Consider the following 16,292-nt stretch of genomic DNA (forward strand, 5'->3'; position numbering starts at 1 on the left):
AGGAGAAAGAATAAGAGGTTACTGGAGTGAGGTGGCTGGATCCCTCGGGACCTCAGAGTGCTCACAGTTGACTGCTCCCTCTTCCCACAATGATGAGTGGACATCGAGGCAGGCAGCTCCCAGACCAAAAGCAGAAGCATCACTGTGGCCCAATGATGGGACCTGTGATGACAACCGTGGGGGAGGGACACCAGAGAGTGTAACTGGGCGAGCATAGGACTGACTGGAGAGCAGGGAAGGCATAGGACAAACCTGCCACAGCCCACGTAACCATGCATCAAGGAAATGGGACGTGGGAACTCTTTCCGTTTGTTGAGAAGTTTCTATTAGCTTAAATTCTCGTCTAAAGATGAAAAATAGTTTAACAATATACATGTCAACCTGTGTTCTCCTACCAAGCTCTTGAGTCACCAAGGTTCTATTTTTACTCCCTATTTTATAGGTAAGGAAACTCAGAAGGAAGCCAATTAGCAAAATGTCCCAGAGAATGACAGAGCTGACGTCAAGCTAGCACTGTCTGCCCACGCTCTGCCCACTTGAGACACGGTCGAAGGCTGTCTCCTTGCTCCCCATGCTTTGGTGGGCAGGGCAAGCCAGAGGCTAGGAAGACACTCCGGTCCAACACAGATCCTCAGTTATTCTAACTCAGGGCCAGTCCTGCTTTTGACTCATCTGGAGCCCCAGGGAGATGTCTCGTGCAGCTCTAAAGCCTGTAAGAAAAAGGTGCTTTCCGGTCACATAAAGAAACCACCTCTCCATCCATCTAATAAAGTCACGGCAAGCAGTTCTTAGTCCTAGGCTCTGCTTTGGGCAGTGACTCCTCTCTCGCAATGGGAGCATTCTAGTAGGAAGAGAAACACAACTACCAGGTAACAAATAAGCAATCTAATGACAGCACTGCAAGAGCTAAAAAAAGGGGGGGAGGGGACAAAAGGTACTTGATAAAGGCCTGGGGGGGATTAAACTGAGACCTGCTGAACCCCTGAGAAGGCAGAGGGTTGGCTCCCAGGAAAAAGAGCCAACCAGCAGTACTAATGCCCTAGAGCAGAACACTCTGGGCCAAGAAGTTCTCCCATGCACCCTTATTTATCTGGTCAACAGCAAGAGCCTAGGCATTACAGAGAGCAGAAAATGATCATATACCTACCCACTGAGCAGGCATGAATCCATTCCTACAGACCTGAGGTTGGCTTACAAACAAGTCTACTCATACTCAAACCATGAAGCAAGCAAATGTGAATGAAGGAAAGACTTGTAGAAACACTTCCCCTCCAAGTCCAGGCCAGCAACTCTTGTCCATTAACACACAAGCCTGGGGCTGGACACTAACTCCACTCAAGGGTCATATCACACACATCCAGTCTCACCAGTCCTGTGGCCAGCAACTCCACAGAGCATCCTAGGCCCAGGCAGTGCCACTGGCCAGAGCTTAGAAAAGGCCTGGAGACATGAGTCACTGGTACTTTGTAACTTTCAGGGGGCCGGAGCCTCCACAGTCCATGGTCAATGGAGAGCCATAATTAGAGAAGACAGCGAGAGACAGAGGGAAAGAAAGAGTAGTCACCGTCATACAATACAGTGCCAAGGCCTTCGCAGGGAAAGCCCTAAAACATAGTATGCCACACCCTGTCTCACTGCTATCACACAACACTTGATGAGAGCAACCGCAGGAAGAAAGGGTAGATCCTGGCTCCCTTCTGCTGCAGCAAGTATATAAGTCGTGGTGCTAAGGGTCTGAGGCAGTTGGTCACACTGCATCCGGGGTCAGTGGTGCAAAGGGAGACGAGTGCTAGGGCTTGGCTACCTCTTTTTCTTCTTGAAGAAGTATTATTTTTATTATGTGCATCTCTGTGTGTCCATGTAGGGATATGTGCATATAAGCACAGGGGCCTTTGGAAGCCAGAAGGCAGAAGCTGATGCCCTAAAATTGGAGTTGCAGGTTGCTAAGAGCTGGCTGATGCAGATGCTGGGAACTGAACTTAGGCCCTCTGAAAGAATGGTATGCGCCCCTTTAACTGCTAAGATAGAGCTCCAGGCCTTTTACTTTTCAATATTTATTTTATATGTGTGCATATGTGAATGTGCACTTGAGTTCCAGGTACCCAAAGAGGCCAGAATAGGAAGTAGGATCTGTAACTTTATTTTTTTTTAATGATGGTTCTTAAACACGTTAAGAACCTCAAAGGGCTACCTCCCTTGTAGCCCATCACCCACCAGAGGTGTGGAAAAGAAAGGACACAGAACACAAGGGAATTGGCCTGTTTAGAAAGGTTCTTTGGAGCAACTCCTGTCTGTGTTGTCTAGAAGTCAGCAGTTCAGTTCACAGGTCAGCAGTGGTAGCTTGATCCATTCGCAGATACTTCACAGATACACCAGCAGTCCATTCCTGTAGAGTCTGGATAGCAAACGTGAATCGGCAGCAGTGGCACTACCTAGCAGAGACAGCTAGGATTCAGCCTAGGGTTGAGTGGGCAGGAGGCACCAGGAGGAATGCCAGGAGTTCTCAGGTGTGTCTTTCTCTGGGAAGCAGAAGATTAGCGAAGACTAAAGACCTACAAGCATTGATCAGCTAGCTTGGCCAGCACCATAGCTCGGCGTCCATCACTGTCCATCGAGCCCTTTTTATTCACCTTCTAAACATCACGTGTTCTCCAGGTCGTGCCCCAGCACAGATCTTGCCTCAACATGTGCATCTGTCTCAGGCAACATCACTGTGCCAATCAGCGAAGGAGCCAAGAAACTGCAACACACCACCAGACGTTTTTTGGTGCATTTCTCTCTATTGAGTTCCAGGAAATACTGCTCAACTATGCAATGTGAGGTGGACCAATACATGTTGTTAGCAAAGAATCCTTCATCACATGTCCTTTCACATGCTTGCATTAGCAGAATATCCTCTCTCCTGTGTCTGCTTCAGTGAAACATTCCTTCATGAGTCTGCCTTAGCCTTTCACCCGTGTCCACTTCAGCTAAATGTTCCTTCACATGTCTGCCGCAGCAAAACGCCATCCAACTGACTTTCCAAAGAACCCTTAAGTTTCCACTTCAAGGATCGATCCCCTGCAGCTGCAGTTACATCCAGATGGTAAGCTGCCCAACGTGGGTGCTGGTAATGGTGTTAATTGTAGTAATAGGGGTGATAATGCTAGTGGTAGTGGGTGCTGCTGCTGCCAGAGATGGTAACAGAAATGGTGGTAATGGTAACAACAGTGGTTATGGTAATAGTGGTAGTAATAGTGGTAATGGTGACAATGGTGGTAATGGTAATAACAATAGTAATGGTAGTAATGGTAATAACAATAGTAATGGTTTGTAATGGTAATAACAATGGTAATGATGGTAATGGTGGTAATGGTATAATGGTGGTAATGATTGCAATGGTGATAATGGTGGTAACAATGATAATGTTAATAACAGTTGTAATGGTGGTTGGCAGTGGTAGTGCTGATGATAAGGTATTTGTCATCCACAACTAGTTCCCTCTTCATCAAATGCAATATTTGACTTGCACATATTAGCACATATTAGCTTGATGAAAGAAACCCTCCCTGAGCACATACCACAATTTAGAATTAGAGATCTGTCTATAGCTTTGTGTCTAATGCTTTCCTCTTTAGCCAGAACAACCACATCTGCTTGCTGTCCACCAATCTTAACTGCTGGGCTCTCATATTATCTTGTGTTTGTTTTATTTTTAAGGTATGCATGGGGGGGCAGGGTTTACATGTGAATAAATGCCCTCAGAGGCCAAAGAAGGGTATCAGATACCCTGGAGCTGGAATTATAGGCGGTTGGAAGCAACCCCATGGGTCCTCTGTGGGAGAAAATGCACTCGTTCACTGAGCCACCTCTTCAGCTTTTTTCATCTACTCTCAGTGATTCACGTGTGGCTCGTGTCAGAACCACCAGTAAATGACTGAATGACAAACACTGTCCTTCTGTTCAAATAGCCATGGATACATACTGCTTCTGTTCAAATAGCCATGGATACATGGATACGTACCTTATATGAATTCACTCGTTTATTCTTAAGAACTCCATGGGTGCAGGGTTTTATGATCCCCTTTAGAGATGAGGAAATAGGGACATGGAGGTTTAGAGACCTCCCAAGTTCATAGGCAAAGCTGAAGAAGTGAGATTTGGAACAAGCAGCCTAGCTCTAGGCCAACTCTCAACCACCACTCTCAAGTGTTTATTTTATTTCCAATACAAAGCGCAGCATTACAGCTCTACATCATGTGCAAAAAAAAGCCAACCTGCTCAATTCAGAAACATAAACTTAGGGTCACGATTACATCAAGATCTGGGGTCACACTGAACAGCCTCTAACACAAGTATTTCTAAGGACATTGTAATGGTTAATGATAACTGTGGAGTTGACAAAATCTAAAATCACCTGGACGACAAGCTTCAACATGCATATGGGGGATTATCATGATTATGTTAACTGATCAGGGATGACCCACTGTGGGAGGTGCCTGTCAGAGTAGGACCCTGCATTGTCCTGTAAGGTCTAAGAGGAAGGAGCAGGGTACACCGCTCTCTGTGTCTTTGCTGTGAATGTAACATGACCAGTTTCTTCAAGCTCTTATCCCTGTGACTCGTAATGCACTGTATCCTGGAACTGTGAGATAAAATGAACCCTTTCTCCCTAAAGCTCCTTTTGTCAGGGTATTGGATCACAACAAGAAAAGAAGAAACTAAGACAAACTCCCCTTCCTGGAAGCTTTCACAAGGACTACTGTGCAACATGTTGTTATAGCAACAAAACCAGCATCAGAGAACAGACAGTAAGTAAAGTAATTTCAGCATCAAATAGGCAGAGTTCAGGAACAAGCCATTGATCAAAACAGGCCAAGAGCCCTGCTGGCTCCTTGGGTGTCTCTGAGGCTACTCCCTGGGTTGTCTTTAAGCTTTGTTTTCTCTTAATTTTACATACAACTATGATTGGGTGTGTGGAGTGGTAGAGAGGGAGAAATACTGGAAAAGAAAACAAGAAATGACAAAGGAGGAGAAATGAGAAATTATCCTAAATATCAAAATTACTTATTAAGGATTTGTAACTAGGAGACTCAGGGGAACCTTAGAGTAGTGACACACATCCCACCTGTAAGCAAAGGTGCTCGTTCCTGTCATATGATCACTATGGCATTAAACCCAGAGGGAGATGTGCTTTTCCTCCCTGGTAACTGGTTAGGTAACTCTCCAAACAATACAAAGAAGGGCCAGAGTGTGTGTGGATCTGTGCTGAGAAGTAGCTAAAGATGACAGATAGTCCATGCTATCTACAGATACATACACCACTACCCCTATAAATACTCACTCACCCCACCCCTCTGCCACAGCTCTTTAGAAGCCTCTGCCATATGTGTCTAAACACTAAAACACAGGCCCAGGCCACTCAAGAGACAACTGCTCCTTGGAGAGAGTCCACTGGCCATACATTCTCAGAAAACAGAGAGATTCGGTCTCGGACAAGAATCTTAGCAGAAGGAAACTTCCCTCGAATTATATGTTCCTTCATTTGTCAAAGCCAATGTGTATTTCTTCCTAAAAGTACACTTAAATTGATACATATCTGTTGCAAGTCAGGAGAAAAATCCTTCCATGATCTTTCCTTCAAACTACAGCCAAATATCCCTTGAGAGCCTTGACCAAATATCATCCCTTTCAGTAATCATGCCTATTTCTCAAAAGGCAGAGGGAGATACAGGAAGGGGAAGAAACACACTCTTAATGAGATATCCAGGTCAGTTTTCAAAGTTTTACAGTGTGTGGTGAGGCCTCAACCACACTGCAGATGGTACAAGGCGGGCTGTGTTTGAATTAATTCACAACTCTAGAATACAGGAAAATATGAGACAGTCTTTTGCTGCCATTAATTACAATGAAAACATCTCCCTGCAGGCAGCCCCTTAACTCTGCTGAAGATCAGCCAGCTAGTTTAGCTAGTAACTTAACTCAAGGAGAGGGAACAGGCTTCCTTCTGCCCTCTTCTACTAGCACAATTCAAGAAGTGGTTTGCTCCAATAAGATCTCTCTGGGAAACAAGCCACGCTTAAGGGCAGGCCCTAGGCCCAGCACTAAACGACCAAGACAAAAGAAGTTCAATACTACTTTTGGAAGATTATTTTTTGGTTGGTTGGTTGGTTTTGTTTTGCTTTGGTTTTTATCTCATAATGTTTTGTCTCGGCAATTTTTCAACCTTAGAGGTTGTTTATATAATTTTGTTTCTGCTTTGGAGTTTTTTATGAGATTTCTGAATCTCTGCCTGTGTTTCATGTGCATTTTCTTCGGCTCCTTTTTTTTTTTTTCTGTTTGTTTTGTCCTATTCTGGTTTGTTTCTTTTGGGGTTCTGGGAGTTTGTTTTATCTTTTAGTTGCCTGTTTGGTTTTGAGAGAGAGGGGGGGGGGGGGAGGGGAGGGAGGGAGGGAGGGAGGGAGGGAGGGAGAGGGAGGGAGGGAGAGAGAGAGAGAGAGAGAGAGAGAGAGAGAGAGAGAGAGAGAGAGAGAGAGAGAGAGAGAGAGAATAGATGTGGGAGGTTGGGAATATGGGAAGAATCTGAGAAGAGTTAGGGAAAAGAAAACCATGATCAGAATATAGTGATAAAAAGTATTTTCAATAAAAATTAAAATTATAAAGAAAGAAACATTCAGTTGTTTGGTCTTTATGTTTCTAGGTCTGTATTAACAAATGGTGACCTCTGAGCTAAAACAGGCCTGTAGTCATGAGCCCTACCTAGACTGAGGACATGTATTCTCTTAAAATATCTGCCCACTGGAAATCTCCCAAAGGCTCTGTATTTTTGCTTTGTTTTGCTTTGTTTTTCAGTTTCTCTTGAAGAATCAAAACAGAGAGCAAAGGTATGCTTATTTCTATACATGACAAGAAATGAGCTGCGGACCGGCAAAATAGCTCAACTGGTCAAAACCATGGCCATGAGCCGTGCTGACCTGAATTGTTTTCCAGCTCCCATATGGTGACAGTTGTTCTCAGACTTCCACATGAGCACTACAGCGTATATCTGCACACACAGGCACGCATGCACAAACATACAAATAAATAAATGTGTTTTGCTTAATGAGGTTTATGAGGTGTCCTTGTGTCCCCAAAGCCTAGTTCATAACTCTGTTTAAATGCAATTTTGGCCGACTTCCACACTCACAGTTAACCAAAAGTGAGTAGGCTGACTGGTCAGTCAGTCAACAGTCCAGGCACACAGCCACCTAGCACAGAGGGGACGCCTCTACCTTGTGTGGTTTGTGAACTAGCACCAAGCAATCAGGTAACAGACATTAGGACAGTGGTTGACAGTGGCCACAGGCAGCTGCACCTTAGCCACTCGCAAAGTACAAAGGAGCTGCGCTCTCATCTTCGGAGGGTGTGCTGCCCTTAGATTTCCTTAGGGGAGCTCTGCAGTTTTCAGACATGAACAAAATCCTCACCCTGGCAGCCCCAATCTGCTCCTTCCGAAACTTCTCCAAGGGTGTGATGAGCACCTCGCTGGCATTCTCAATCTGACGAAGAAAAGCAGAGGACAAGGAGCAAAGGCAGAGATTAGTCATGTCTTACAGCAGCTCTTCCACACATGCTCCCAGGGCCGCCCCAGGCTCCACTGTATAATAGAGAATCTGTGCGGAAGCTCCAAATGGGGCCATCTTCCTATAAAGAGTTTGCTATTGTTGAAGACAGTCTTGCGGTGGAGCCCAGGACAATCCTCTCAACCCCAGCATTCCAAGGTTTAAAGGAAGTGAATCCAGATGGTAGGCAAACATTCACTGGTTGTAGGGACTTGGTAACAGAGGTAGGCTAAGTTTCCAGTTTCAAGTGATGTGAGTTTACCATTCACCCAAGCTTCAGGCAAAGTATATCAGTAGGGAGTCTCTGTTGAAAACCCAACACCAGGCTGGAAAGATGGCTCAGCAGTGAAGAACACTGACTGTTCTTCCAGAGGTCCTGAGTTCAATTCCCAGCAACCACATGGTGGCTCACAACCATCTGTGATGGGATCTGATGCCCTCTTTTGGTATGTCTGAAGAGAACAATAGTATATTCACATGCATAAAATAAATAGATGGAAGGAAGGAAGGAAGGAAGGAAGGAAGGAAGGAAGGAAGGAAGGAAGGAAGGAAGGAAGGAAGGAAGGAAGGAAGGAGAGACAGACAGACACCTTTGGGCATCTTCTATGGAAAGGACCCTTCAAGCATCAGGAGTTGCCTAGGGAAATAATTGGGGCCTGAAGCGTCTGCCTCCAGACCACTGGCTGCTTCCCAACTGCATTTTACAGTGCTCGGCCATTGGTTCCCACACTCTGATCCACTGTCATACCTACGGACCTTAAATGTACCAAATCTGGCTACCTCAGGACCTCTGCCTCTGGCTGTTCCCGCTGATGTTCTTGTACAGATTGTAATCAGGGTTTCAGCTTAAAGGTTGATTCTCTGTGGAGGCCTTCCCTGATCTCCAAAACTTTCATTCAGAGAAGCTCTCTCATCGCTCTTGCCTCTTGGCACTCTCACCTCTCTGCCCCTCTTGGGCTCTCCTCCCCTCCCCCTTCTCTTTGTCATGGCCAACTTCCACTCCTCCACTTCTCTTCTCTCTCTTTCTCTGCCTCTCTCTGCCTCCATTACCTCATTAACTCCCATCCTCTGCCCTGAATAAACTTTACTCTATAAAAAAAATAAATAAATAAAAAGAACAGATACAGCAGGTAGTTTTCTGGCTCAGTCCTATCTACCGACACACATCCATCACCCTGTAAATACTCACTCATCCCCCAGTGTCCCCAAAGTGCCGAAGAAATCAGAAACAAAGGAGCACTCACTTTCTCAATGACCTAGAGAATGAATGAATGACTTCTTGACAAGCTGCCAAGTGTGTGACCATGAACACAACATTTAAATTCTCTGGGCTCTAATTTCCTCATCCAAAGAATGCGGGGGCTAAATTGTTGTGGCTCTAAGAGTCTACAGTCTTCTCTAAGGCGGCACAAGAGTTTACCATCTTTACTCATTGCTCACATGTCTCTCAACTAATTATGTCAGGAATCTCACATCAACAAAGCATTATTTTCTCTAAATCATATGCATGCCCTTCACAACTGCAACACAGTAAATGCCAGAGGCTCTTGACAGACACAGTAAAGAACTGACCGAATAATAGAAGGGACAAAAAAAGGGCAGGTCTCCATATTTATCCCCCATCTGCCTATTTTTTAATTTTGAAAGCACTCACCTGGGCAGAGTACATGTAAACACAACAGTGTGGCAACAGAATTAAACTTATCTGATTTTTATTGCTAGCTGGTCCTGTTTAATGAATTTATGTAAGTCTTTCCCACAAACCATTTGCAAGTTTCTGAAGCTCACAAAGGCGCATGAGCCCATCAATAAGTGGTTTCCAACTTGAGTTGCACGTGAGAATCCCCAAGGGATCATTTACACATCTCAGGAGCCAGGCCAACTTTAGACCAACAACACAATCTCTGGTCCTGGTTCCAGATATCAGGGTGATACCTGACATCAGTGAAGTACCTCCCCACCCCCAAGTTGTTTCAGGAGGCACCCATGCTGAGGTTCTAGTCCTAAGGAGACTCAGAATATGCTAGCACTCAGCTGCTCAAGTCCTCATCTGTGACTGTAAGCACTGTCTGATCTCAACAAGACCTGTGTTCTCATCTATCAAATGAGAGACTGCAGAGAGTAAGGAGTGATGGGACTGATGGCAGAGCACAGAGAGAAGATTCTCCGTCCACAAGGAGCTCGTGTTTATTAGTCACACAGATGCCCATAGTCACTGTCCAGGCACATGTGGTAAATGCAGAATCTGAGGAATGAACCAAATGTTCAGGTTACACAATGGATGGCCAAATATCCCACAGAACCATGGTTCCCCCAAAAGGATGGAGCTTTGCTGAGCCTAGCTGAGCTGAGGTGATGATAAAGCTCTCCTAGAGTGGGAAGAGGCTTGTGACTGCCAAATACAGAGAGCACAGAGAAATAATAAAATTGCAGAGGTATAATCCAATCACTGTTTCCCTACCATAGGCCACAGCAATGTGCTTACCACACCCCAGCCCCTAATGTTGGCAGAACCAAGAATCAGACTCAGAAGATCCATTTCCCTTTCCCGGGCATTAGCACGTGTACACTCAAACTTTCACTCCCATCAACCCTCCCCTGAGCCTGCTACTGCCACTGATGGTCCAATGTGAGTTCAAGCAAACCACAGCAAGCAGTCACAAGAGGGAGAGTCTCTGCTGGTCTTAAAGAAATTTCCCCATCTTTTGGTATAATGCCAATATGGATTTGAATCTAGACTGCACAGCTTATTAACCATGTGAGTGCCTATAAACCTGGAAAATGGAGTTGATATGGATGGGACTTCACAGTGATCACAGGAGCTACAGAGAACAGGTCAGGCTCTGGCTGCACAGTGTCTGTGAGACATCTGTCATGCTGTCAGCAACTGCTACGGAAAAAGAAAGGAAATGCTCCAGCTGTTAGCATCCTTCAGGCAGTGCCTGCCTGGAGATGAGCGCCACCCCACCCCCACCCCAGGTACAAGCCAGTGCAAAGCCTTATGGGCATGTCTGAGCAGACTTCACTCCTGCTACCTGGGAGTGTGGGAAAGGCAAAGGAGCCTCACTCATCAAGGACTTCTGAGCACACACTAGCTTGGGAGCACTGCTTTGGAACCTAGAGGTGAGCATCTGCTTCTTGAATTTGCAGAGTGTGTCTTGAGCAGCTCCCTCAGGTGAGTTCCTTCGCCAGGTTGTATTTTCTGGCTGCCACATACACAGAAGGTGCCTTGGGGTTAGAGCAAAGCACTGATGCCTTCCTTCAGACGGCCTCCGAGCAGAGTTGAGAAGGCATGGAGAAGACGGAGTGAGTATGTGTGTGTGTGTGTGTGTGTGTGTGTGTGTGTGTGTGTGTGTCTGTTCCCATGTGTGAATGTTCCTGTGTGTATACTCCCATGTGTGCCCATGTGTGTGCCAGTGTGTGTGTGTGTGTGTGTGTGTCGTACTGCATATACATGCTTCTATGTGTGTGTGTGCCAAAGGTTGACATTAGTGTTATTTCTCAGTTATTTATCCACTTTTTCACCTTACTTCTTGCAAGAGTCTTTTACTGAACCTGGAACTCACCAATTTGGTCAGACAGGTTGGCTAACAAACCATAGGGATTATAGGTGTGCACCACCTAACCCAGCTTTTTACATGGATGCTGAGGACCTGATGCTAATATAGCAAGTGCCTTACTGACTAAACCATTTCCCCGGATCTACAGTGAGTTTTTAGGACAATGATACTCGTCCAAAGTTATGCACTAGTAATTCTTTTACAGTCACAGAAAGCTTCAAATTCTGCAAAGGTTCACAGCCTCCAAGTACCCAGGAGGCAGAGTCTTCTGACAGCAAATTCCTTGTTCTCTCAGTGTGCATAGACTGTCTGGGACCGAGAGCAGCCAGGGTTACTCACCATTCGACTCCGCTCATCTTCAAGATTCCTGAGAACAGTGGCAAATTCTTGCAAAGATCTCGCTGGAAGAAAGAAAGAGGCCATGCGTTGAAGCAGCATGATGGGCGTGCCAGAGCGACCTAGGGATTTCAGTCGCCATGGGTGCGTAACAGCGACCTAGGGATTTCAGTTGCCATGGGTGTGCAACAGCGACCTAGGGATTTCAATCCCTTTATACAGAGACACCCAAAGTCAACTGCTGTCTTCAGACTCACTCATCCTTTAATCATTAACCACTAAAGGCAGGATGACCCAGAAATGCAGGTTAATTGCACCTGGAACACCAGCTAAGGATTTCTCCGAGGAAAAGGCTCGCCTGTTCCTGAGAGTTCCCAGGACTGGTGAGGGGCTGGCAGGCTCCCAGCCCCGAGACTGGGCAGGGCAGAGTTCCACTAAGGAGTTGAAGGATTTCCTGTCCAGGATTTAACCTTCAACCTTTTGCATCAGAAGCCAAGCTTTTGGGTGCAGGGGGCATGACAACTAAACAAATAGTTCTGTGGGCAACAGAAGCCACATCTCTGGCTTGGGTGCCCTCTCCCGAGTTCTGAAGCCACTCATTGGTCGACTGCAGCCTGCGGCACAGCGGTCAAACACAAATGGTCTCTGCCAGAATCTTTCTTTTATGGAGGCAGCAGGCACTTAGTGAAAGAGCCCCGATCATTAGGATACTTGGGCAACGCTGACTTACAACAAGGACACATCCTCATCGCTCTCAGCTGCTCCCCAGCTGTCTTTGCTCATGCCTAGATCCTGGACCTCTGCTTGGCAACAGACTCAAAAAAAAAAAAAAATCTAATGGACTAATGAACAACCTTAGGTTTCTCAATTTTCAGTTCTCTGGTACTAGAAATGGAACCCAGCGCCCACACTCAACGAATACTCTACCCTTGGGCTACAATCCCAGCCCCATTTTCTTAATTCTTCCCCTCTTTATGGCATCAACTAAGGGGAATAAACAGACAATGAGACCTAGCAAAGTGTCAGGTCTTGACCGTGCCAATGCTGTGCAGAGCGGTCTCTGGAAGAAAGCAGGGCGCAGGAAAGAGGGGAGCAGGGCAGCAGGGTGATATACAGGAGTTTGCCTCAGCCTCTCAGGAAGGAAGCTGGAGAAAGGAGGAGACAGGGAGCTAGCCACTGAGCCCTGCTCCTGCTCTGCAGGCAGTGACAGCTACATGGCTCCGGCCACCTGTTACCAGGCCAGAATGGAAAGCCACTAGATCAAATTTGTCAAAGTTTGAAAGCTAAAGAAACAAAAACAAAAAGCAAAAGAACTTGAGATAAAATCACTTGCATGCTAATTAGGTTTAAAATAAAAAAAAAAAAAAAGTCAACTAAAGCATAGAGCCAGTCTTCTCTCAGTTGTTAGCTCACACTGTGTAACCTTGATCCACTCTCCAGCATCTGCTTTCGCTCTCGACCCAGGCTCTTACTGCCAAGGTCGGATTAAGTGAGGAAAGGAGAGGGTCACAAAACCAGCCAGAAGAACAGTGAAGGAAGGTCAACAGGAGCTCCAGCTTCTTCTGCCGCTGGACAGCGAGCAAGCGAGGCCAGCGCAGGGAAAAGCCCCATCCTGACTCACACACACACATCTCTGCTCCTCCACTACCTGCCTGATTTCTGCCCTTACTAATCTTATGGGCTTCCTAGCCCAGGAAAAGGCTTGCTGGGGTGAATAGCCAATGCTCTCATCTTCTGTAAGGTTGTGACTTACCTATACACATCTCATCATCTGTTTCTGCATCTCCTATACACTGAAATTTAAATTCATTTAAGGAATCTGCAAACTTCCGCTTTGCTGAAGACAAATCTAATAAAAAAGAAGAAGAGAAAAACACAAATTACTGACATTAAATTGGCCTTCCGGACCCGTTGCCATTTGTAAGCCCTTCTGTGTATTCTTAGCAAGGTTTGTTCCTGAGACCACTTCACAGAAGAAATGTTAACTCAAACTAGTAAATACCTGTTTACAGAACCAGACTTTACCCAAATAGTTAATATTTTATATATGAAGAGTTAATTTCTTTAGAAGTTAAAATTTGTATTGCAGTTGCTCTAACAAATCTAATCTTATGGGATGGAGATACAGTTCAGTCATAAAGTGTTAGCCTAGCATGCACAAGGCCCTGGGTTTGATTCCTGCACCACAATGTATGCATGCATGTATGTATGTATGTATGCACTCATGCATGTTTGTTTTAATACAAGTTTTTTTTTAAAGATTTATTTATTTTATATGTAAGTACACTGTTGCTGTCTTCAAATACACCAGAAGAGGGCATCCGAACCCATTACAGATGGTTGTGAGCCACCATGTAGTTGCTGGGATTTGAACTCAGGACCTCTAGAAGAGCAGTCAGCGCACTTAACCTCTGAGCCATCTCTCCAGCCCTTAACACAAGTTTTAAAATCCTTTGTCTGCTTTCTATAACCACACATAACATCTCCATTTGACACCTGAGAATATCACCACTTCAGGAGACCAGGGAGGAAGCCTAGCTCCGAAGCAACATTAGAAACAGCATCATTCCCCACAGCTTATAGGTCTGTGCTGACAAACCCTCCATGCCCTCAGCACGGCTGCCCCCAAGTGTGACTCTGGAACACATCTTCTAGATCCAAAAGAGAAAGCACGAAGAACCCGTGCTACCCTGTCTCAAGGCATACGAGCACCTGGCTTCCTCCTCCAACTAAAGACAGGCGAGGCCCAAGTTCTCCGACCCTCCCAGACCCGTTCTCAGTAGCCCACAGCTTGACAAATTTCCAGTCAGTTTCCATAGTCACCAGAAGAACGAAGCCCTACCAATGTTTTCTATTGGGATTTTCCTAAGAAGCTGAGCCCACACATGGTATCTATAATGAAGACTCTCTGGGGCCCTTGTCAAATTTAAAAACTAAACTTTCCTTTAAGACAGTAATAAAAGCTAATGATCCTTCCTGAGCCCTCGGCTTCTGTTCAGGGCATAAAATCACCAAGGTACATTTAAGTGGCCTGACAGACAAGACTGCTTAACTTAATTCCACATGCAGCCTTCCTGCAGATTAGGTTAATCATCCAAATTACCATCTATCCAGGCTTCCCACATTGAAGGGGAAATGGCATTAAGTTCAAACTCCCAGCGGAGGGGAAGAGGAGGCACCACTGGTAACGAGGCCTGGATTTAATAAGAAGGGAGGCTCTGGCTCTCCGGATCAATGTGACTTGCTAAACAAAAGCACCCCTTCCCTTGGCTGAAGGTCATTTAGGTAGTTTCCAGTCCCTAGCTATTATGGCTCAGAGCAGCAGGGAAGAGGGGTGAGAAAGTATCTGTGGACTACAGGATGCCAGGTCCTTCGGGCATAAGCCCAAGGACTGGTATAGCTGGGGCATATGGTAGATTTATGTATAGCTTTTTTCAGAGACAGCACACCACACACACACACACACACACACACACACGCACGCACGCATGCACGCACGCACGCACGCACGCACGCCTGGCTTCCTCCTCCAACTAAAAACAGACAAAGTCCAAGTTCTTCAACCCTCCCAGACCCAGACTTGTGTGTGTGTGTGTGTGTGTGTGTGTGTGTGTCTGTCTGTCTGTCTGTGTATGTGTGTCTGTGTGTGTGAATAATTAAAGAAAAGGAGACCACAAATTTGAGAGAAAACAAGGAGGGGCACGTGGGAGGGAATGAAGGGAGGGAAGAGGACGATGAGGTAATTACATTGTAATTTCAAAACACTTGCTTTTCTTAAAGTATCCTAGACCCTCAGCCCTTCCAGATTTTGCTCCCACTTTCCCCCTTAAGGTTGAGACTGACAGCTCCCATGGTTTGACTGGTTGGTCTCTCCTGCTATGTGCAGTGCAATCTGCCTAGGGTTTGCTGAGCAAACGATGAGGGGCGTGATATACAAACCCAGCCCCTAGGGTCCCTTCCAAGCCAGAGCTGTTAGTAAAGCACCATGGGGCTCAAGGGGTGCTGGTGTTCTCAGCCTAGAGCTCGAGCTACTGCAAAGATCCCGGACCATCTTCCCACAGCTCAGATGACATGGGTCCTCGGCAAAGCAGTGTTCTACTACACAACAGGAGGCACTTAGGGTGGAAAAGAACACAGGGTCCAATTTCAAATCCTGGAACAGACACTTTCACAGGACTCCTGAATAAATGGCCCAAACAGGACGGCGGCGGCGGGGAACCAGGCTTCTCTCAGAACTGGTCTCTTGGACAGAGGGTCTCCTTCAGAGCACAGTTCACTCCTGACAAGCCTCAAAGTCAGAACACTGCGGAGAGGAAGGAAACTCAAGACTCTGGACAGGCGAGAGAGGAAACAGAAAGGAAGTTATTTCAAAGTGCAAGAGAAGGACTCCGGGAGCCCCAAATCACAGCACAACAAGTGTGAGTGTGGCCACACAGTCGGAGTTAAGTCCAAATGGGCCCTCGACCAGGACTCACGAAATAAGGCAAAGACTGTGTGTGGACAGGATAGCTTCACTTTCTACACGGCAATCCTCTGCCACCTGAGAAAGAGTTATGCTGACAATCACCTCTCAACAGTGTAGAGAGTGAAAGCTAAGAGTGCACCTGAAAGGCTGTGCTACCAGCAGCTGCCAACAAGGATGCAGGACCAGCCTGTACGGAACAACGGGGCCTCTGTGGGGCCTTCTACAGGCGTGCTGCCTTGCCAGGTTCCCGGCACAGGGGAAGCTGATTTCACAGTCTGGTGGCCCGCAGCAGATGAGAGCCTTAGCTCTGGGCCTGGTGGAGGATGAGGTAATGAGCTACACTGAAGTCAA

At 46.2% G+C, this 16,292-nt stretch overlaps 1 protein-coding gene across 2 annotated transcripts in view; it reads right to left on the reverse strand.

Annotated features, from left to right (window-relative positions):
- Arhgap26 (Rho GTPase activating protein 26) overlaps window positions 1-16,292 on the reverse strand; it is a 390,006-nt gene that overhangs the window by 271,245 nt on the left and 102,469 nt on the right. For both annotated transcript variants that reach the window (XM_052155156.1, XM_052155157.1), the window contains exons 2-4: window positions 13,230-13,325; window positions 11,480-11,541; window positions 7,446-7,517 (exon numbers count right to left, since the gene is read on the reverse strand). In XM_052155156.1, coding sequence (XP_052011116.1) covers window positions 7,446-7,517; window positions 11,480-11,541; window positions 13,230-13,325 — 230 coding nt within the window. The remainder of the gene's footprint in view (window positions 1-7,445; window positions 7,518-11,479; window positions 11,542-13,229; window positions 13,326-16,292) is intronic.

This window comes from Apodemus sylvaticus, chromosome 13 (genome assembly GCF_947179515.1).
Source record: "Apodemus sylvaticus chromosome 13, mApoSyl1.1, whole genome shotgun sequence".
NCBI lineage: Eukaryota > Metazoa > Chordata > Mammalia > Rodentia > Muridae > Apodemus > Apodemus sylvaticus.